Consider the following 22,445-nt stretch of genomic DNA (forward strand, 5'->3'; position numbering starts at 1 on the left):
ACCAAGCCAAGGGTGACGCCAACTTCACAAGTTTGACCATCCACATCTATCTCAAAGCAGCACCGTGACCCAACATCTTTCCATGCGCAATAATCGGTATCTTCTTTTTTCATACCTATAATAAACTCTAACCTATGGCTGATGATTTTCAGAAAGCAATACGCATCGTGCAAACTCCTCCGAGTAACCAAACCCAAATTTTCCCGTTTTTATTTTACCTCGCGGTAGCGAACGCCTTTCATATTCCCGTTCTTTACATGCCCTAGAAAAGTTTAAGAGAAAGAGATAGTAGTAAAAAGAAAGTAGAAGCAAAACAAGAAACTGCCGTCTGAGGCGTAGACTTTCAAGGATGATATGAATCAGGGGTAGACAGAGTCGCCCCTCTGAAGCAATGGGCGTTGGTCCCAGCGATCCTCGTCAATGCTCTGATCATCGTCGTACTCTGCTTCGTCTTCAATGGGGTTGTTGTGCCTTTGGCGACCATCAATGTTATTACTCTCCGGGTTGCTGTACATGAAGTACTGGGCAAAGACGCCGAGATCGAGGAACAGAGTAACGAGGCTGCCAGCGAGCCAGCTGAGGTTGACAAGGATGTATCTTCCGTAAATGCGACTGGCCTCACCAGGCTTGCAGTGTTCATGCTTGCACTTGGGCTCGTAGGCGAAGATGGAGAGGACGTAGGTGATGTTTCCGAGGCAGGCAAAGAGGAAGAAGAGCATGCTAAGCCCATCAGTCGTCTTGCGCCGCCAGTTGAGGATGAGCTGAGGAAGGCGAGAAGCGATGTAGGCGACAGTGCAGAGATATCCAAAGATCTGGCCAAGAAGATTGAACTCCAAAGAATCCTGCTTTTCGCCACCAGTGTTGTCCTTATCGCCAGAGGCCTTTTGCCCGAGGAACCATCCAAGAACACCGGCTGCGATCACCATCATGACGATGATGGTGTTCCAGATCAGGGTTTGAAGGACAGTGGGTTCTAGCGGAATGGCATCTTCAGCGATATGCGGAACAGCTGGCGACAGGCCCGACCAGTCTGAGCCTCGGCGCTCGTGGTGATGATACCCGTTTGATAGTAGACCAGTGCGCTCATTGGGTTCGCCTGGGGCTGGGTTGGCCGGTTTCGGAGCGTGGGCCGGAGGGTCGCGCCAGGTGAATCCGCGATAGTAAAAGCACTGGCCGAGGAGGACGATATCGGCGATCGTATAGTAGATGGCAAGAATGATCTAGAGAGTAGACGGGTGAGCAATTGACGTTTGGGCGAGGGGGGCAAAAAGCACAAAATCGTACCATGGTCGGCAGGACGCCCTGCAGGACAGCACCCAGAATATTGAAGACATCGCCAAGTAGCCAGACGATGATGAATTGGATGGAAAGGGCATCGGCGCTGCTGCGTTGGAAATTCTGGATGATCTGAGGAGAGAAGACGACGACTGGACGAGGGAGTCAGCTATGCTCGAGATGGTATGAAGCGAGGCGCAAGACTTACCCCAACAGGCGATGGAGATGGAGCTGTAGAGAAGGGTCGAGTCAGCTACTGCATCGATTGAGGACAAGATGAACGGAATGTACTAACCCACAAATGCCCGAGATGGCTTCAACATCGAGGTTGAGGATCTGAGTGGGCGGCGTCATGGTGCTGAACCAAGTCATGATGACCCTGGGCGAAGGATCGCAGAGCTCTGCAGCTGCAGCAGCACCCTAGCTTGCAGCAGACACGTCCAGCCGGGCCGATCGATGAATGTCGTTTGCTATCGTACTCTGTCGTTCCAGCGCATTCGTCGCAGCTCAAAAAAGGCCAACCGTTGTAAGGCGCAGTTGAAGGTGACGTCGAAGCAGGTTTTAAAGGGAGGGAAGAATGTTGGGGGGGTGTGACTCGGAAAGAGAATGGAAGACTTTTTCCACAATCGCACGCACGTTCGTTTGCGGTGCAGGTGCCAATTTTTTTTTTCTTCTCCAGTCCCGGTCGCGACAGGAGCTGGAGGTCCACGTGCCACCAAATATAGTTCCAAGGTAGCGGCGCAGACGTCACCACACCTGGAAAGAATGCGGGGGAAGCATGCACTAGCGACATGCCCTGGACTTGGCCGAAGGTGCCCTAAACCTCGCCTGGAGCATGTGCTGAAGAAGGATTTTTCCAGGGGACCTCGGTGAGCCCGGGGCACCGCGGAGTGGCCCGACGGGCGGGAGATGCAGATCTGGGCCTGTCTGGCCTGGGGCCTTTGAATGGCCAATGCATCCATGCTGCGCCAGGAAGGCTTGAGTTATCAGCTTGACCAATTGAAGCTGTTGGATAGATTAACAAGGGAAGCAAACTCAAGGCTGGGCAAACAAATTTCTTTGTATTAAATCTGAGACTTGTTGGCTGTGTTAAAGACGACGCTTGCGAGATCAAACAATGGATGTGAATGAGGCAATTGGACGGCATCATGACGATCACCCAGAGCTTCAGGTTCCCCGGCTTACAAGTCTGTTACAGCCTCCAACTCTGGATTGGACAAAAGCAATAAAGACACCAATCACGATGCAGGCCATATCAAGAAACTGACTCATCACTCAAGCTTCATCCCGCTCCGCAATCATCCCGCTTTCGCCGCAACGCAACGTGGGTGTCTGTAAGCAACAGGTACGGAGCTGTAACCTCCCCTCACCGCTGGCCCACAATGGATCCCAAACAACGAGCGGACCCTAGATTGAGAACGGGTATTTCGGAGTACAATCCGACGACCGGTTTTAAAATCTCGCCTCTTTTGTTACAAACACCATCACAAAGTTATTATCTACGTTGAGACATAGACTTAAGTTGAGTTTCGATATTCATTCACCAACTTTCCCCTTCACACTACTCTCGCTGGGCAACTCTACCCATCAATACCCTCACGTTACACGCATTACAAATCCATCCCAGCGCCTCCGCGCAAGCCATCTATCCCACGCCCAATGCCAGCAGACGCCCCGCTGTCCGAGCTGCCCATCATTGCAGCTCTCCAAGACGACGACTCGATGCTGACTCGCCGCTTCGGAAAGGAGGTTGTCAACTACTATGCCGGTGGCCGCATCAACCGCTATTCATTCCTCCGCGCTGATGCTGCGTTCCTGCGGAAGGCTGCCGTGAGCCCCACCGCCCGGTACTTGGCCCTCAACGACCTGAACCCTCTTGTCGTGGACAAGAAGAAGCTTGCCTATCTCACATTTGACGAGGTTCAGTCGCTAGTCGGCCCAGATCCGTTTGGTCTCACTGAGGATGAGGCGATTCAAGCGTTCGACTCCGCTCAGACGAAGCCTCTTATCGTATTCCTCGGCATGCTAGAAGGAGATAATGAGACTGATCATATCGCCTCCGGAGATCACGGTGATATCAAGGGCCACCCTTACTTTGCCGTTGACATCACCCCCAAGGGAACCCATGCCGAAAAGGCGACGAGCTTCTTGGCGGACCAGGAGGGCAAGGGTCTCTCGCTTGACAAGAACCCCCGTGCCATGTCCCACAACCCCGACGCTGGTAAGCCAAATCCGATTAACCTTTCTATTACACAGTTGTTAACGTTCCTGCAGCCGCCCTGTACGCCCAGGCAAGGTCTATTGTGGACTGGAACGCCCGCAACCCCTTCTGCGCTGGCTGTGGACAGCCAAACCTCTCTGTTCATGCTGGTTACAAGCGAGTGTGCCCCTCAACGGACCGCAAGGGTGGTGCCAGCGGCGAGCCTCGAGGTGACTGTCCCACACGCCACGGCGTCTCCAACGTTTGCTTCCCCAGAACTGATCCCACCATGATCGCTGCCGTCGTCTCCGCAGACGGTAAAAGACTCTTGCTTGGACGTCAGAAGCGTTGGCCCCCTTACTGGTATAGCACGCTTGCCGGTTTCCTCGAGCCTGGCGAATCTATCGAGGAGTCTGTGCGAAGAGAGGTTTGGGAGGAGAGTGGTGTTCGTGTTGGACGGGTTGTCATTCACTCGAGTCAGCCGTGGCCGTACCCCGCGAGTCTTATGATTGGTGCTATTGCCCAGGCGCTCCCCGGAGAGGGTGAGAAGATCACCCTGAATGACAAGGAACTGGAGGTGGCAAAGTGGTTTGAGATTGAGGAGGTCCGCAGAGCGCTTGAGACGGGGACGAGTCCCTTGGGAGAGGCTGCCCCTGAGGGATACAAGGAGGGAGATCTTAGACTGCCACCTATCCAGGCTATTGCCAACCGGTTGATTACTGCTGTTGTTGAAGGTTATTTGAGCGCGACTCCCAAGATCTAGGATCGAGTCTTCACAGATACATAGAATAGGGAATATAGAAGCGTTGAAGCATGACTTATACGGACTGGAGCAGACAGTTGGTACACCCCTATTTGACATAAAGGCTAGCTATGCTTAGTAAATTCTTATGAGTATCTCTTCATCATTTTATGTTAAAATAATCTAAGAATAAGAAAACGAGATCTAAGATAAGGGATAGTTCTCAGAGTTTCTTAGGTTAGATTCATCAATCCTCCTGTGGCCAGCACAGCTTCCCGTGCTTTTGGGGCAGCGTTGAACCACGTTCTCACGGGGCTCCTCGTCAATAGGCGTGGTTCGGCCGTCTTGACTTCTTTCACTTTCACAATGCGTAGGGAACCGTTAGGTTCTCACTCAATTCCCCAAGGGCCTCAGGTGCAGCCTGGTTACCTGCACGCGGTGGTGATGAGACACGCCTGGGATTATAACGATTCAGCTGCTCACCTGCCCTCCCAACTCTGAGGCTCCGTCCCATCGCACCTCAAGGAAGACGGCATGTTCACGATTCCCGCTGGTGAAGAGGGCTACCAAGTCACGGAGGCATCGCCTGATCCTCAATGGGGGTGGCTGGTCTTTGTCCGCGAGAACGCTTTCGTTCATAGTAAGTTTCCTATGCCTACGCCCAATCCAAAAAGGCCAGCGGCTAACTAACGCATCTACCCAGCTGCCGTCCCTCGATCATACTACCAACTTTCCCCTGCTACGCCGCTCGACCCTCACCCCGGACGTGTTTTCCAGCCTCTCAGTGTCAGATTGGCAGCCGGCGGGCGCCGCGTTGGACCCTCTACCCAGATGACCGTTTCCGTCGGCATGAGTGGTACATTCTTTGAACGATTTCAAAACTCTTTCTGGGCAACCCTCTAAAGCAGTGCAAATTCAGTTCAGCTACGAGAGTTAGGGCTCCAGGAGGACTTTAGCCAAGCGATACTTGGCACTATCAGCAACCGCAATATTCGGACGGCTATTCTCTCCGGTCTCCTCCCTGCATTCAGACAGATACTCGACAAGGGCCTAAGCTGGAGCGCTAATGACCTCATGGGCCTCTGTCTGTTGTCATCTACCTGGCCTTCTCAGGGCTGTGTTGGCATTTACATCCGTCTCTACACTCATCAGGATACGGACCACCAGAATCTCCACGACTTCGCCATCTACATCGGACACACTCGCAAGTTTCAGAAACGCAACCAACCTCATCTCCCCGCGGTTCGAAACGATACTGAGCGCCATTACCAGGTGGCTCGAAAGGCTCCAGAAGAACATCGACATGTTTTCCCTCTGTGTGTTTGGACTGGCACCGAGGCAGTGGATTTACCACAGGGAACGCTCCATGCTACAGAACAGACGCTCATCTCATTCTTTGGGTCATATCATGCCTGCGTGCTTCATATGACCCGACCGACTCAGGTCTAGCAAGGTCGTTCTTGAGGTCACCAAAGGGGTGGAACACTTTCCGACAAACGAGTCAGTAAGCAACATGCCATATAATGTCTTAAATTCTGTAAATTATTTACAATATAAATCTAAGAAATTATATAAATTTATCCTTGTCTTGGATATTTCTTTTCTTTTATTATATAAACATTAAAAAACAATAATCTAAGATAAAACGAAGTTTTTATAAGTGCTTTTAAATATTTACTTGACTCTTATCCTAAGATATAGCTAAGTTAAAGGCTTAATCCTACGTAACCCTCATCACGGCCGCACGCAGGTAGACTGCACCCAAGAGCCCTCAGGGAATCGAGGTAGAACCTCCAGTTGCCCACTCATGATGGAGGCGCACTGCTTCGCTCCGACATCCATTATCAAAATCGAACCTCTCCCCACCCGTCCCCAACAGCTTCGTAAAGCGGCGTGGGCGCCGGAAAAGATGATTGTCAGCTTCAGTGGTCGTCGCGGCATAACAACCGAAACGTTCTGCCCCTGAAAAGGGGTAGCGGGGCGATGGTTGGCATTGAGCTCCTAAGCATTGGTTAGTATACTTAACTTAAATGTTAGAAATATGTACTTGCCCACACCTTGCTGGTCTGGAGATGTTTCTCCAGCTTGTCCTTCCCACGAAATGCATGTGGGAACAGCCAGCACTCCCGAACACGACAGGCAGGGGCCCCCAACGTATCTTCGATGCTCCAGTCGATGGTGAGGTGGGGAGATGGTCGTAGAAGTCTCCCTACTGCTTCCAAAGCGCTATCACCACACAACACCGAAACTTGGCCTCCTCCTCGGCCATATGGGCAACGGGATCTAGAACATGAAATGCCAGTACCCATGCTGACTAGTATAAGTACCGAGGTAGTAAACTTACTAAAATCCCGATTGGCCTCAACTCCTTCTTCTTCTCCTTCTTGGGCTTAGATGGGAAGGAGCAACATGAGTATGGGCTCTCATTTTTTTGACATGACGGGAAGGAGCGACCCCCGGGGACCGGATTGACTGAGGTCATCCCCTCTATCGCGAAGGAGAGTGCCTCGGAGTTAGGGGGGCACTCCAGCCGCTGCATCGCCGTAATCCCCTGTTCTAAAAGCCTTTCCCTGAATGCAAACATTCACCGGGGCCGATGGAGGCCGTTTGCTATTGTCCATGATTCACCGACAAAGCCTGAAAGGGTCAGTGGGGTATTTCTACCGTGAGGCAGGCGAGAGGAGGCAGGATTTTAGAAAATCACCCGAGTCGTGAGGTTGTGTCACCTTACAACGGAGATCTAACAAACGTCTACCTCCCCTTAGTATTATCCTTTTTTCTTTTTAATCATGTAAAGGCAAAGTTTCGAAGTTCTTCAATCATAACCCGCTCTTCTCCTTGCGTCTTCTTTTTCTCTTCTGCACGACCCTACCTCAACTGCTGGGTCAGTTCCCACCCCATTCACACCAACGTCGCCTCGTTCCATTCATCAGCCGGCTCGAGTTCAATACTTGTTCCGATACCCCCTTTCCCTCCTACAGCTGTGGAGTGTCGCCCACGAGTCGTCCCTCGCCTCATCTCCCGCCAACTCTGGGTCCACCTTGACGAAACAAGTACCGGAGACTACCTCGACGACGTCACTTGGCGAACACTGAAGAATCTCGAAGTGAGCTTTTATACACAAACCTATCCAGAGTTTGTTCTCAACCTAGTGCTTAACTAGAACCCAGTTCGCATTACGCCGTCTCCTCAGCGACACCGAGTCCACCATGTCTTCGAGCAGTTCAAGTGAAGAAGATGAGCCCACCAATTCCAGGGAAAATCTCATGACTGTCCATGAGCTTGGTGAAAGGGAACTTGAAACTGTCAACAGGCAGATGACTGGCGAAATATTCAGGCTGGCTGGAAGAAACCCAACGGACCACGCGAGCTGCTTCCGCGCCTGTGTTCAGATGGTGAATGATACAGACGTCATTCATGCCACCGACTTCAAGGAATGGGAGAAACATAGCTACGACCAGGTTGGCCTTGATAGCCTTCAGTCCGCGCAGGGCGCGGATGATCGATATGACCCAGAGGACCCAGATACCCCAGGAACCGTTTGGATGATGAATGCTCCCGTGGCCGTCGCAGCTGCAGCGGCACTCAATTTACCACGGATACACATTCAAAAGGACAGTCGACTCATATGTGCTTTCAACGAGAGCGAGCTCTGGGGTTGGATCGGAGGTGCCATTGACTTTTGGTCGTCACTGTCAGGTCCAATCGTTTCTACCCTCCCTCGTGGAGCGATCGTCCACCTCTTGCATGTTGCAGAGATGATAGACGACAGCGACCAGGGTCAGCCTACTGCCTACCCATTGCAGTCCATTACACTGCCACTATTCATCCATTTGCGCATCTCACAAGCGGAAATCCCGGCCCAGGGAGAGCACTGGCTTCAGAAGCGGACGTTCTCGGAGGTCTATGTCACTCGTCGGGAAGAGGTCATGCAGGAAGGGTACACGATGGTGTTGGCGAAGCTTGGGAGTCAACACCATGACCAAGCCGCCCTTGCAGAGCCAATAAATGGGTGGCTGACTGAGGATTTCATTCGCGTTCTCCCAAAGGATGTCAAGGATAAACTCTGGACATGGTCACTTCAACACCACTCACAGTGGCAGACCAATATTGCCCAAGCCACTGAAGATCTAACCGAGTGCTACGACTTTGTCCGAACTCGAGAGGTTTTTGCGCGACTGGCATCTTCCGACCTCCAGCAATTCTTGAATCATGGACGATGCCTTGTTGAGGCTCTTGACGATAAAGTGTCAAGAAACATTTTGGAGAAGCTCGCTAAGAAGATGCGGACTCGCTTTTCCCTTGAAGCCCCTGAGTTCTGCTATGTGGCCAGCGAGTGGAGAGAGATGAATAAAAGGTTGATACAGAACCTCTCACTTGTTGGATCACGCACGGAGACCCCTGGGAAGTTATTCATGGGCCCCAAGGGTCAAGATGACAGAGACGCCCTGGCCAGGATCATCCAGCAGGTTGCTGACGCAAGCATCTGTGGGTCTCCAAAGTGCCCGGTACTGGTTGATGCTTAGCTGGTCTTACTCCCACTCATGGATTACACACTACTCCCAAGCATCTGTTTCGACACTACACGGGCGAAAGAAAGGTGGGCTCTAGCCAAGCAATTCCCCTCCTCAAAAGACTTAGATGGCAAAGAATTCTCCAAGATGGCAACTCTGGCAAACAATATTGATTCCAAGAGTATGCTTGTGGCATACGCAGTTTTCTACAGTTACCTGCCCCGAATCCTACACTGGAAGGACTCTGAGCTGCTGGAACGCTGTCTCGGACGTCACAAGACGCTGATCGCAAGGGTGAGGGTGAAGAAACGGCCGCGCGCAGACTCCGAGTCTTGAGTGTGAATGGGTAATTTGCGCTTCTAGGGAGCTGGGGCTGGTGGATTGGAGAGGAAAACCACACAGGGCTGTCGGCACGGAAGCCAAGATTGGGGACTCGGGAAATCAGGGGTATTGGGCGAGGCGTCTGTATTTACATGCTTTCACATCAGCGCAGATCGATCACGAAGAATTTTAGAAACGGGGTTTATGTAGATTTAAGTGCCAGCGGTAGGTATGAAATTCTCCTTCAAAGGTAGTGATCATGTCAGTAGGTAATGGAAGCACTCGGTGTGGTAGAGATTGGACATCCCAACAGGGCCATCTTTCACGAATTTTTACGAGCATCTCTTCGAATTTGAGATGATAGTAATATACAAGTAAAATAAAGGGATCTAAACGGAGCCACGGCCATTGATGAATCATTTTGGCTACTTATTTCATCCTGATGTCGAGAAACAGACCATGGACGCATATCAAATGGCCAAGTCGGTGTGTGAAATAGCCCCCCCCCAAGAGCATCAAGAAAGAGGACCCACGGAGATTCCCCTGATGGCAAATAGATTGAAATAGATATAGTTTTTGGTAAGGCGGCAAAGAAGATTTTCCTTAGTAGTTATACCTTGACAGAAGTTAAGAGTGGGAGGCGTCGACTTTGTTCAAGTGGGCATGTGCCTATTCTAGTTATGATGGGAATCTCACCGGAAATTCTCAACATGAGTATCCCAAAGAGACGAGTAAAGGCTATTTGTTATCAATGTTCTTTCTAAGTCTTTTATTTACCAACTTTTATCTTCCAATTGGCTTTGTTGGACAGACTTACAGACCTCAACACCACGGTCTATGACTGATAGTGCGAAACTGAAGAGATGCTGCTTTTGCCAGTCAGTTGCGTTGGTAAAATTTTTGCAATAGCATTACCGAATATGAGCAGAAATCCGAGATGAAGCACTGGTATCTTGATGGTTCAAGGAGTTTCCCAAGCACTTCTGTGCCAGTTGTAACGCATCACTCAGACGATACTGAGGTGGAGTCATCTACGGTATATCATTCCTACACAGGTTTTCGCCTTTTAATCATGGCCTTTTAGGCCTTATGGTCCTTCCCAAATTATCATCCGGTCTCTCTTCCTTCTACAGCCAACGCTTCCATCATCATAAACTTGCATCAATGCCGTTGAAGGTTCAAAAGCTTCCCACCACTTTCAACCTTTCAAAGCTTTTCCCTTTCCCTTTCCCTTTCCAAGTCTCAACTCTCGCTCAAGGACTTTGCCACTTAAACCACTTAGTTGAACCACTCAAGCGCCTCTACCATTTCCTTCGCTGGTCTCGAATGGAGTCAGACAAGCTGGCACCTGAGCAATCTTCATCCTTCACGAGTAGGACATCGACCCATAGGGCCCTGCTCAGCAGCACTGATCCAGACAATAGGAGAATCAAGCCTGACTCCTCCAGCATCAATCAACATGGGTCTCTGGGAAGTCAAAGACGACAAGAAAACCCTGAATAAGGAACTATTCCTCAGCCACATGGAGAAGCACTGGCTCGACTGGGCGGCAGAGAAGCTGTCGCGAAAGGAGAAGCAAGCCTGGGTGGGAATCACCGAGATTGTCTACAAGGGCAAAGTCAAGGCCATGGCCGACCTTCCCGAACCCGACACTTGGGCCGAGGTGACTACGTACAAGGTCCTTTTCCCAAGGAGTTCTTCTACTCTCGATACGCCGCCGTTGCCCAGATCAAGTTCCCGCAGGCCGATCTCGCGAAATGGGAGCCCAATGTGAGCGGGCCTACGACTACCCACACGTTCCAGTTGAATCGCTTTATCAAGCAGAAGAGACTGGGGGAGTGTTTCAGACAGGCCACGGAGCTCTCCAAGCGTGCCTGGACCCCCGAGCCGACCCAGAGCGTGTACCCTCTTGCCAAGAGACCTCGCAACCTCCCAGCCAAGGAAGCCCCCGTTGGAACCGGCCTGGTGGACAAGATGGAAGGACCTCTCATTTCCAAGCCAGAGGATGTACTCAAGGTCTTTGCCAACATTGAACAGCAGCTTGCCTCGGTTCGTGTGGCGGCTGAAGCCAACACCAAGATTCGCCAGCAGACCGTCAATGAGTTGCGCCAGTCTCACGAGCAAGAGCTCAAGAAAGCCCAGAAGTACGCTGATGATGCCATCAAATCCGTTCGTGAGAGTCACCGCAAGTAGATGGAGGACACTCAGAAGGCCCATGAGGAAGAGCTCACCAAGGTTCGCGACACCTACCAGGCGGTCATCTCGACCCTCAACAATGCATGTCTCGAAGGGATTGCTGCGCTTGAGAAGGCGCGCCAGAAGGCTCACAAGGTCTGCCTCGATAGAGCTTAGTAGACTTCTCCAGAGAAGAGTCACCAGGTAGGATGGCCTTAGGGGGTGGGTTAGAGGAGTTCATCATAAAACACACCAAGTGCTTTTGAGAAGTAGTGGACACTTTAGCTAAGAACGAGAACCTGAAACCGTTGAAATCACATCACATGGAAGAAACCGTTGAGATATTTTAAGAAGTTGCACGTGCGTATTGTTTCTATTTGCAGAATATGCTTAAGAACGCTCCTCGCCTCGCTGATATTAAACGTTGAAGGATATTACAGACCAAAATGTACAATTGTTACTTCTTCCGCTTTCATATATGGGTATCTCTCCATCTCACTCGCAATCAAACCATTTAGAACAGGTTTCGGAGGGCCCTCTTGGGCAGCTGGGACCAGGAAACGGGCTCCTTGGGCTCAGGCTCGTCGAGCATGACAGCACCGGTGGCCAGATCCATCTCGGAGGCGGGGATGTACATGCGCCACTTGCGGGTGAAGATCTTGTAGCCGAAGTAGAAGAGGATGACGGTGAAGAAGGCGAGGTAGTTGCTGAAGAAGGTCTCGGCGTTGGGGGAAGCGCCGGAAGCAGGGTAGAGGGCAGTGTAGAAGGAGGCGATCAGGGCGATGATGTTGAGGCCAAGACCGAGGTAGCTGCCAATGACACCGAAGGGAGTCTGGTAGGGAATGAGGTCCATGTTGAAGCCCTGAGCCCTCATACCAGAGCGCATGCGGATGTGAGCCAGGCAGATGCTGCCCCAGACGAAGAGGAAGCCGAGACCAGTAAGAGCCAGGAGCCAGCCGAAGATCTCACCACCGCTGGGGGCAGCGCCAATGTAGGCCAGGAGACCGAAGGCGATCTGGAGGAGGACACAGTACAGGGGGCGACCCTTGGAGTCGATGTACTTGAAGAAGGCAGGGGCCATGTTGCGCTCAGCCATAGCCTGGATGGTTCGGGTAGAGCCGAAAGTGCAAGAGTTGGCGACACTGAGGACGGAGATGGTGATGACAGCGTTCATGATGCTGGGGAGGACCTTGATACCGGCATCCTGGATAGCAAGAACGAAGGGAGAGGCCTTAGTGTTGGCACCGCTGGCTCCCATGAGACGAGGGTCGTTGGCGGGGAGGATGAGACCGACGATGAACAGGTTCAGGATGTAGAAGATGGCAATTCGCCAGAAGACCTGCTTGCTAGCCATGGGGATAGACTTGCGGGGGTTGGCAGACTCGGCAGCGGCCAGACCAACCATCTCAGTACCACCAAAGGAGAAGGCAGCAACGACGAAGACACTGCAGAAACCCTTGAAGGTGGTGAAAGCACCGGGGTCGTGCCAGTACTTGGCGCCAATGTATCCCTTGTTGCCGGCACCACCGCAGTTGATGACAATACCGAGGATGATGAAACCAACACAGGCGCAGATCTTGATGATACTGAGGACGAATTCGACTTCTCCATAGCCGCGGACTCCGAAGATCTGGACGATAATGAGGGCGGCCAGGAAGACTGAAACCCACACCGCCATGTTGATATCGTCTCTCCAGAACTTGATGGTGATGGAGGCAGCGATGAGCTCGAAGGGAAGAACAGTTAACCAAGCTAGGGCATATTGAACGCCCATGCTGAAGCCCCAGGAGGGATCGACAAATCGGCAGATGTAGGTGAAGAAAGCTCCGTTGATGGGGTAGAGGACGGCCATCTCGGCGAGGGCCAAACAGGTGCACAGAAGCATGATACCGATAATCAAGTAACCGATGATAAGAGAGGCAGGGCCACCCTTCTGAAGGGCACCACCAGAACCGACGAAAAGACCAGCACCAATTGCGCCACCTGTTGTGGTTAGTTGTTGAGTTCCAGGGGTGGTGGAGTTGAGGACATACCGATGGCAATCATCTGCATGTGGCGGTTCTTGAGATCTCGCTGGAGAGAACCAGTCTGAGTGGTCTCACCGGCCTCGACATCCTGAGAGGATCTGACGTCGGCGACGGCTTCCTTGCCGTAGTCGGCGGGGGGTGCGGAAGACATGGTGTGGATGGTTTGCGTGTAAGTGAGAAAGGTGGAGAGGGAAGTAGAGAATGTAGAGATGAGAGTGATGAAGCTCTTGGCCTTCGAAAACAGAAGACGAGGGGAGGAAGGGACTCTATTTGTATCCGTTTCAGAAGTGGTCTCTCTGTGATATCCTTTGGGGTGGTGTTCTAGATTCTGGCGCTCCCCCCTCCTGGTCTGGGTGGCGCCGGGGAGTTGGCCCCAAAAGATGGAGGGTGACCCATCACCTGGGGCGATGGTGTGCAGGGCAGGCCCCGGGGACTCTAACCGGGTTGAGAAAAGCAGCTGCCTATCCTGCTCGTTGGCCCCGGAGAGTTTATCTCGAGGCTAAAGAGGGTGCGCAAGCTTGGGTTTTTGGTGGTGGACAGAAAAGGCTGGACAAGTGGGAAAAGGCATGGGCTAAGGATGTGATGATACCCCAGATTTTCGAGAGGAAATTATGAAGAAAAAGATATCATTGTAGAACAGACCTTGGACATTCTTACAGTGCCATTTTTGGTATTTTTGGACCACGTTTAGAGACACAACCGAAGAGTCAAGTCGCGACCCCATCTCAAGGCCTCGTCCTCTGTCTCTCCCCCACCGCGTATCGTGGTGGATACAGGACTTTCCACCCACCATCCGTTCGTTCGCCTCTGTAGCTTAGTCTACTGGTTCCTCCATTAGTTTGCCCCTATCTCGGTGCCGCCCGTCGCGCTTAGCCTGCTAGTTTGATTCAAGTCGTTCGGCGAGAGCGAGAGTCGTCGTGCCGGTCGTGTCATGGGTGTTTACCGGCCCGGTTCGGCTTGGAGGCGCTTATCGCTTGTTCTTTTTTGACTCTGTTTCTTTTTTGGAAGCGGGAGATTGAATGCCATGATGCTCATGACTCGGAGGGATCAAGTCTGACTTTTTGCATTGTGGCTTTTTTTTCCTCTGCTTGTTTTGGGGGATTTTTGTTATGCACCGCTGATGCACTTCGTCACGTAACATTCCTTGGCCTCTCGACGTTGCACGCCTCTTTCAACTGCCGCCGCAGCCACTGACCGACCTGACCCTGTAAAGAACCTCTCGGTTGTTTTCCGTTGGGCCGCCCTTGTCCAAAGATCCCTGGATCTTTAGAGAGCAAGTCGTTAGGTGCCTGTATGGGGCCACCAAGGATGTGATCCTCTTTCCCCCCTCCGGCTTCATACGCCACGTCCGCAAACGATAAGCAAGCTGGGCTACTTTGGGAAGGTCATGATGATGATTATTCCTTGTATTGACCTCTACCCGGTTCAATCAACACGAGACGGTCTTCAAATTGCCAGAGTCCATGTCCTGGTTGAGAGGAACCGACTGTTTGGTTATCCTGAGATGTCATCTCGCGATGCCAAGTAGTGCCTTGCAGGACAAGACCTTGGCATCTCGGGGAGCCGTCTCGGCGATTGCCAAGGACACATCTCAACGCCAAATCTGCTTGGCACACACACATGTGTCGTGTTTTGTTGTGAGGGAGGGTGGCAAGCGTTGAGCTAGTCACCAGCGCTAGAAGGCTTCTAGACTGCATCTCTGACCTGTCCTACCTTTTGCCTCTGATTGGATCCCTCCCCGCTCCAACACGCCAAAATCGACCAAGTCTCCGGTGGGATAGCCAGGGTGGATAATTGACGAAATCTAGGCTTGCTGCTTGGACCAAGCGAGTTGGAGGCATCCCCCCCCTCTTGTTTTCTCTTCAGCTGTCGCGACGCCAGACAGGGGTGCTATCTCTTCTGTGAGACGAGCGTATCGAACACTTGGCTGATATCATCGGGGACCCCTTGATTGGCCGATGCCACCGATATCAGCGGCAGCATAGTGTGTGTGTGTGTGTGTGTTTTGTGTAGCCCTCCTCTGCTTCTCCTCACCTGGTTGCTTTTTTCCCCTCACGTTCAAACAGGCGTGAGGCTCAGCCCCCCCAAACCCATCTCTTGGCTTTTCTGGGGAAATGGAGATTTCCATCTGAGCGCAGTGGTCACGACGAGGACCCAGAATCTGGGGAGGATCTAGAGGAGGATCCTCCCCCAGAGTCGAGACTGTTAAACTCGAGATTCCATTACGAAATCGTTTGCCCTTCTGCGGTCATGACGCGACAGCGTATCTGGGGTAAGATGGCGAGGGAAAGGGGTCAGACCAGAGGGGATCCAATACATTTCGGAGGGGGAGGGACAGCAATACGTGCTACTCCAACTAATAGCCTCACGGCGCTAGCCCCTTGAAGAAGGTGTGAATAGAGACCCATACCCATGAGGCCTGCGAGGACCCCATGGTCTGGTCGGTGCGGAGAAGTTTGCCAATGTTCCCACTGCGGAACCGTCCACCATCAAGATCTAGGCCTTGGCCTCTGTATTTTTCCCCACGTAAGCTTTGTCTGTCATCGGATCAACTTGTTCACTGTCAACTTCTCGATCCATGAGAAGCCATCGCGGCGACTGTCACCAAAGCCTTGGACGGTTTGTCCGGTGGCGCCCCTAGCATGGCCTGCTAGCCCCGTGAGCCGCGCGAGACATTGAATCGTACCACCAGCATTGGTGATGCCGGTTCTGACCATTCCAGAGGCTCTCCATGGCATGATTGGCAAATGTCCATGCTGGGTACGGGTTTCAGCTGTTTGCCTCTAGTTTGTCGGGATTCGCTTCGTTAGGGCATTGCGACGGTAGCTGGCCCAACGGAGTGGTAAGTTCTCTCTTACTGTCACTCGTGTCATGCTCGCCACACCTAGGCAGCTTAAGCATAATCGCATGTGACTTGACTTCCCGTAGATCCCTTCTCTTACCCTAGGGCAGGTACAGTATTATAATGTAAAGTATAGGTGCCCTTGTAAGCTTTTTCAGATGAGCCATCTTTGCATGTGTGTCGACGACTACTAAAGGTCCAGAAACCAGGATCAACTAAACAGATACCAAACACTTGGCTGAATGGATTCGCGTCACAGCTACTGCTTCCAGCCTGCTAAAAGATACTCAAATCTCCCGCAGAGCCGTCAGCAGACTTCTGCATGTCTACACCGAGGCTATCACGCCAAAGCATATCTGTCTGAATGTCATTCAACCACCAACCAACTCGCGCAGACTAGCTGCCGTTGAAACCTTGACGTAAATCTTTCTCTGTAAATGTGCCAATTAGGAAACTCGTTGCCAGGTGGCGTCTCTAGCATGTTTTGCTGATAGCTAATCACGGAAAGGCGAAGTCCCCTTGACCGGCAAAGCGTGTGCCGGTTTGCATCATCATTCCAGAGCCTTGATACTGCAATCTCTACCTTTATTGAGCTATTTCCATGGCAGTAAATACAATGCCATCCATCTGAGGTGTCGGTAGAGGCTCGACATTCCCTCGCTCATATCGTACCAGCCACACCGCGTCCCCGTTGACAGCCTCCAATGCCTCCCGCACTCCAACGTTGCGCTCCAAAACGTCTGACAGTAGGTCCAGAATGTCGTCAAACATGTCCTCGTCCACGTGAACGTGCGACACTATTGCTGTCAATAGCTCGATCGTGGCCCCCCACACTCGCGCCGGCGATGCAAATCTCCCCAGGTCACCACCGGAGTACGGTGTCACCGCCTGCGGGTTGCCACCGAGGCTGCCTCCGCTCCTCAGGGGCATCACAATTCGGCTATCGTCGCTCTCTCGTCCCCGCGTAATCCTAACTTCCCCACGGGGTTTGGTCTGCCCCGGTCGCCCGGAAGCCTCAAGCTTAGCCTTGCGACACCACCCCCGAAGCCAATCGGCCCAGTCCGTCTTGAACCGAGAGCTGAGGAAGTCTCCTGCTGCCGCGCAGAGCCCAGCCAGAGCGTGGCACGCCTCGACCGCGATATAAGCTTCAGGATCATGCAGCCTGTCAATTACCACCGGCCAGATCGAGTTGACCAGTGGCAAGAATGCGTCCTCATCGGGAGCCAGAGCTGTAGATGCCGTTGTCAGCAGCTCTAGCAGTGACCTCCGTAGTGTTGGCGTCGGGGATGTCAGATAGTGTTGGGTTAGGTTTGCCACTCTCAGCAGCAACTGGTACGTTTGAGAGTTTGGAGGTTTTTCTTCCTCGGCTGGAGGATTTGCCCCATCTTCGTCGTCTTCCTTCTTGTCCTCCTTCTTCCAAGGTATCGTTGGGTGGCCGCGCACTTGATCTGTCTCCGTCTCGTCGCGAGAGGTTCTCTCTTTTCTCTTTACCAGGGTATCCAAGAGAGAAGATATTTCATCCTTCTTCTGCGCTTTCTTTCGGTGATCTGGCTTTGAGCTCGTCTGGTGTTCCAACAAGAGCATGTCTGAACGAACACCTTGATCCACCACCTCTTTAAGCACACTGAAGAGGTTTTCCACAAACACCGGGTAGCCATGATAGTTGTCCAAGGCACCGAAAATGGAGTCAATGACATCGTCAAGGTAAGGGACTAGTCGAGGACCTGCTAATCGGATCATCATGGTCAAGACATTGATCGATGCCGGCGATATATCCAAAGTGTTCAGCCGCAGAGAGACAGAGTTGACCATGTAATCAACGTTGCTGATGATGAGTTCCGACACACTAGCATATCCACACGAGGCTGCTATGGTGTTCAGCGTGACGATAGCGTGCTTCTGTAGGCCTTGGCTATTAGATCCCAAGAATGTTGCGATTGGAAACAGCACATCGATCAGTTCTGGTCGAAATGATTCTCCTGACCTCTGAGCTGTGTAGGCAGTAACCTCCAAGGCAAGAGCTTCCAGTCGCCAGTCAACGGGCTCTACCTCTGTGTGACGGTCGAGAATCTGTACTGCCGTCGTATATAGCTCGTTGAAAACGCCCTCCACATCCCCAGCCGGGTCGCTGAGAGATGAGAGGTTCAAGAACATGTCTTCCTCTGCTGAAGCCCTATGACTAGCCTTGACTAGTTGGAAGCAAAGCCAAAAGGCAGAAACTTGCCCGACTGAGTTTCCAGACTCCTGCGCCTGCTCCAGCATACTACTTGCGAGCCTCACTTTCTGGGTGGACGAGCCGAGGAAAGAAATAAGCGACGCCATCTCACCCCGAATATCTTTCTGGCTCTCGGAAGGTAGAAGAATAGGCTGATATTGTGCGTCCTTGTACTCGCTTGAATCTCCCCCAGCAATCAGTTTCACATCGGTGATTTCGTTTGTTGGCTGAATCTTCGATGCCTGAACAAGTGAAACAACGCTGTCCCGAAGCATGGTCGACATTGAATCCTCGAGAGTCGACGACTGTATGTGTAGGCTTTTGAGTAGTTCGAGTGCCTTCAAAACGTTTCGTATCGCGTCTCGTTTCGCTTGTTCGTCTGCTCCTTGCATCAAACGCGACAGACTAGACATCCAGTTGTAGGCTGTAGTCTTGACGATCTCGCCAAGTTCTGGGTAGATGCTGACGAGATCCTGCAGGCTGGTTTGCGTCAGGGATGTCTTTTCCTCTGTCTCTCCAAGAACGATTGCCGTCTCGATCAAGATGTTCGCGCAATTTTCCAAGGTCTTGTGGCATTCATCCAAGATGACGACACAAAGTTTGTTGAGGGCGGACCTGACCTCGGCGGAATCGTGGGTTCGTAGCCTCATCATCGTAGAGAGTGCTTTCTTGACTTGGATAGCGGATGCCTTGAGCCATGAAGGAGAGAGTATTTTGTTGTCATGATCTTCATCCTCTTGTTCGGCCTCGGACTTGGCCAGTATTGACCGCGTTCTAAGATCAGCCAGAACGGTTGTCAACACCAGACTCACGGTCTCGAGACACTTTGCAAGAACGTTCCCCTTGTATCGGTTCGGAGAGGATGCAACCTTTGCCAGCGAAGAGACAGTGCCCGGGAGGAAACTAGCCAGCGCGGCAGGCTCTTTGATGGTGTGGTACACGGCTTGCAGGGCTCGCAACGCTTCTTGTTGTATTTGGGGTGTTGCGCCGCTGACAACTCCATCTAGCATGACAGTGACACCGTGGCCGAGCGCAGGTATAGTTTCTGCTTCCGAGAGTCCCGATGCCGCCGTGGTTGACGTGCCAGCTGTGGTGAAAAGGGCAGTGAGTCCACGAAACGCCTCCAGCGCAGTCTCCTCGGCCACAGGTCGTTTTTGGGCAGAGCCAGGTGTTCCATCCAGTATAAAGGTCAGAAGACTCAATATTTGTTTCACCAGCTCTGCAGAAATCTTGGTCTTCCATCCATGAGTGATCAAGATAGCGAGTGCCTTGATGCAGTTTTCGATCAAGGGCATGGGGTACTGATCCATCTGACGGAAGATGTGGTAGAGCGGGAAGAAGACATATTCAGAGAGTTTTTCGTCCAGCGCCAACGGATTTCGCTGGATTTGCTCATTCAGAATTTCCAGCACTCGCCCTGTGAGCTCGGTCAACTCGCGAGCGGAAGCTGGATTGTCGGCCTCCCGTATGGCCAACTGGCTGATCTTGACGCAGCATGGCTTGAGCTATACTTTTGTTAGATGCTTTCTAGTTGTGAATGGGAGGGTGGCCAACTTTTTGGAAAAACTCATTCCTCTCCTGGCTGCTGGATGTAGACGCCATCGTAGGTGAAGCGAGAAGCTCCTTACCAGCTACACATGCATACTCTCCACAGCTCAAGATCAGGAATAAGCGAATACGAATGCGAATGCGCCGAGAGTGCTTGGCAAATGTGCAAAATCGATACTTATGTGAGTTTCTTGGCTTGACAATAGAGGACGGTGGTTTAGATGTGCTGAGAAGCGTCGCTTGTGAAGCCAGAAAAGGTGGAGGGGCACTTCACGATCTTTAGGAACTGAGATGTGGCTGTACAGTGTGAGATTTCTAAAAACTGTACAAAAGAGGGTCTCGAGGTGTTGAACGAGGCTGATAACTCAGCCAAGAGCTCAAAGCATTAACAACCTGAGCAAATAACACAATTAACAAAATGATGTTTTTGCATATTCACCAATCTCTCATTTTCTACTATAACACCATTTCATTGCAGGAGTCTTCTGCACAACCTCTAAACCATCCCACGCCTGCTGATGTCATCATGCACTGTGCTCTATCGTAATCGTATCCGTCCGATCTCGCAGCTACACCCAGAGTTGAATGCTCTCAACTACAGCATGAAGAGGCTGGTTTCCACTGGAAAACTACAGACTTGGCTCTTTCAACCAAAGTCCCCCCGATTGAACCATTTGGTAAGAGAACGAGGGACCCACTGTTCCAAACCCAGGACTGCAGCTTATATATACCGCATTAGTTTGTCAAGACGCTCTCCGCACCTCTGCTCTCAAGGAACAACCACCACAAAGCTCATTCAACCACGACAACAAAGACCACGACAAATAAAGCAATCATGGCTCCTTCCGGTCCCTTTTCAGTTACCGTTCATCCTTTCGAGTCCAAGACTCGAGCCTCTTGCGCATACGAGATTGGACTTGCCTCAGCTAAGAATGCTGTCATCTTCATCGGTGGTCTCACAGATGGTCCTCACACTATCCCCTACACCCGGCTCCTAGCTCAGCGACTGGAGGAGGCCAAGGAACTTGGTTACTCTGTTTTCGAGATCCGCATGCGCAGCTCCTTTATCGGATTTGGTATCTCAAGCCTTTCCAACGATGTGGAGGACATCTCCTCTTTGGTCAAGTATCTTCGAAGCATCGGCAAGGAGAAGATTGTCCTGTTTGGTTCTTCCACTGGTTGCCAGGTATGTCTGCCAATTACCCCGTTTGGCAATCTCTGACAAGTTGTAGGACTGCATCGAGTACACCAACTATGCCAAGCACAACAATGAGCGTGTCGACGGCTTCATCATGCAAGGCCCCATCTCGGATCGCGAGACACTGGACCTCATTATGCCTGATCCTCAGCCAAGCCTTGATCTTGCGGCCAAGATGATTGCCGAGGGAAAAGAAGGCGACTGTATGCCTTTTGATATGATTCCCGCCGTCTTGGGGGCACCCATCTCGGCCTATCGATTCCAGTCTCTTGCTGCCCCAGGGTATGTTCCATGGTGGAGTATGTTTGCCACAAGCTGACGCTGTGCACAGAGGTGATGACGATTACTTCTCGTCCGATCTTGACGAGGAGAGAGTTGCAGCGAACTGGGCGCGCTTCGAGAAGCCAGTTCTGGTTCTTCACTCTGGAAATGACGAGTATGTGCCTGAGCGCGTTGACCAGGCAGCTCGCAACAAGAAGTACCAGGAACTGAACCCAGTAGTAAGCCCCTTGTCGGGGCTTATTCCTGGCGCAAGTCACACTGTTGACCAGCCTGAGGCTCAGGAATGGCTTACCAAGCGGGTGATTGAGTTCCTGGGAACTCTTGCAAAGTAATTAATCTATGTCAGCATAGTCATGTTTTTTTTTCGCTAGGTCCAGGTTGTAAGAACGGGCCATACGCATAGCTATAGTACCTATTGCAACTCTGTGAGTCAGTCAGGACTGCATCGCGTATGTGGGTAATATTACGGGTTTTCAACGCACCAGTAAGATGACTCATTAACAACGACTCAATAAGATAGCACAAAGGAATTCAAGATGAAAGCAATTTAGATTTACATCACGTGAAGAACCTTATCTGAAAGGTAAATTGAGGCCGCAAACAGCGAATGACCGGAAACGTCGTGCCAAAACAACAACACATGATTCCGCCCATTCAATGTGCAGGGTAAGCTCACAACGGCTTAGATACATACAAATGCTGTAGGGTTAGGTAAGCGCGCAAGTGCAAGTAATCCAGGCAACTATCGCCGACATCTCCGTGATTGCCATGCTCATCCCCACCTGCCCCCCCGCTGAGCTGCCTGGGGTCTGCGTTAGCGCGTACCTTTACGTAGGATTTTGACGATTTTTAGGACCCCAGCTTACCAACCATCAGCAGGTCATTTCGACAAGATTCTGCTCTGCGACTGGACTTTAGTCGGAAGTCGCCCAGGCAATTTTTATCTTTGCTCCTCCATCTCTCGTTAAAGCGCTGGCCGGATCAGGATCTGGCAGCATCAATCAGCGCACGCCACAGGCAGATCTTGGCCTGCCGAGCAGATCCCGACCCATCTTGCGCCGTCGCTGGTTCGCGACCTGACGCTCTGACGTCGCGCAAGCTTTCCG

General features: G+C 51.8%; 6 protein-coding genes and 1 pseudogene across 7 annotated transcripts, besides 1 other annotated feature; 4 read left to right on the top strand and 3 right to left on the bottom strand.

The window, feature by feature from the left end:
* Nucleotides 1-359: 359 nt before the first annotated feature.
* On the bottom strand, nucleotides 360-1,647 carry NCS57_01026900 (uncharacterized protein; the record flags this gene model as incomplete). The annotated part of the gene is made up of 4 exons (XM_053060018.1): nucleotides 360-1,220; nucleotides 1,285-1,427; nucleotides 1,484-1,506; nucleotides 1,571-1,647. The coding sequence occupies 4 exons, from the start codon at nucleotides 1,645-1,647 to the stop codon at nucleotides 360-362; spliced, it is 1,104 nt and encodes a 367-aa protein (XP_052910412.1).
* Nucleotides 1,648-2,934: 1,287 nt separating this feature from the next.
* On the top strand, nucleotides 2,935-4,238 carry NCS57_01027000 (NAD(+) diphosphatase; the record flags this gene model as incomplete). The annotated part of the gene is made up of 2 exons (XM_053060019.1): nucleotides 2,935-3,496; nucleotides 3,550-4,238. The coding sequence occupies 2 exons, from the start codon at nucleotides 2,935-2,937 to the stop codon at nucleotides 4,236-4,238; spliced, it is 1,251 nt and encodes a 416-aa protein (XP_052910413.1).
* A 3,188-nt stretch (nucleotides 4,239-7,426) lies between these two features.
* Nucleotides 7,427-8,743, top strand: NCS57_01027100 (uncharacterized protein; the record flags this gene model as incomplete). Its single annotated transcript, XM_053060020.1, has 1 exon — nucleotides 7,427-8,743. The coding sequence occupies one exon, from the start codon at nucleotides 7,427-7,429 to the stop codon at nucleotides 8,741-8,743; it is 1,317 nt and encodes a 438-aa protein (XP_052910414.1).
* A 1,768-nt stretch (nucleotides 8,744-10,511) lies between these two features.
* Nucleotides 10,512-11,245, top strand: NCS57_01027200 (uncharacterized protein; the record flags this gene model as incomplete). Its single annotated transcript, XM_053060021.1, has 2 exons — nucleotides 10,512-10,715; nucleotides 10,745-11,245. The coding sequence occupies 2 exons, from the start codon at nucleotides 10,512-10,514 to the stop codon at nucleotides 11,243-11,245; spliced, it is 705 nt and encodes a 234-aa protein (XP_052910415.1).
* A 496-nt stretch (nucleotides 11,246-11,741) lies between these two features.
* Nucleotides 11,742-13,519, bottom strand: NCS57_01027300 (annotated as a pseudogene). Its single transcript has 2 exons — nucleotides 13,261-13,519; nucleotides 11,742-13,210 (listed from the first exon to the last, which is right to left on the bottom strand).
* Nucleotides 11,742-13,519: a sequence feature.
* Nucleotides 13,520-16,681: 3,162 nt separating this feature from the next.
* Nucleotides 16,682-20,087, bottom strand: NCS57_01027400 (uncharacterized protein; the record flags this gene model as incomplete). Its single annotated transcript, XM_053060022.1, has 2 exons — nucleotides 19,866-20,087; nucleotides 16,682-19,816 (listed from the first exon to the last, which is right to left on the bottom strand). Exons 1-2 carry the CDS (start codon nucleotides 19,911-19,913, stop codon nucleotides 16,682-16,684), a joined length of 3,183 nt encoding a protein of 1,060 aa, XP_052910416.1. The 5' UTR covers nucleotides 19,914-20,087.
* Nucleotides 20,088-20,694: 607 nt separating this feature from the next.
* NCS57_01027500 (uncharacterized protein) lies at nucleotides 20,695-21,671 on the top strand (the record flags this gene model as incomplete). Its single annotated transcript, XM_053060023.1, has 3 exons — nucleotides 20,695-21,045; nucleotides 21,092-21,339; nucleotides 21,389-21,671. 3 exons carry the CDS (start codon nucleotides 20,695-20,697, stop codon nucleotides 21,669-21,671), a joined length of 882 nt encoding a protein of 293 aa, XP_052910417.1.
* Nucleotides 21,672-22,445: the final 774 nt, after the last annotated feature.

The sequence above is a fragment of the Fusarium keratoplasticum genome, chromosome 8 (assembly GCF_025433545.1).
Source record: "Fusarium keratoplasticum isolate Fu6.1 chromosome 8, whole genome shotgun sequence".
In the NCBI taxonomy this organism is placed as follows: Eukaryota; Fungi; Ascomycota; class Sordariomycetes; order Hypocreales; family Nectriaceae; genus Fusarium; species Fusarium keratoplasticum.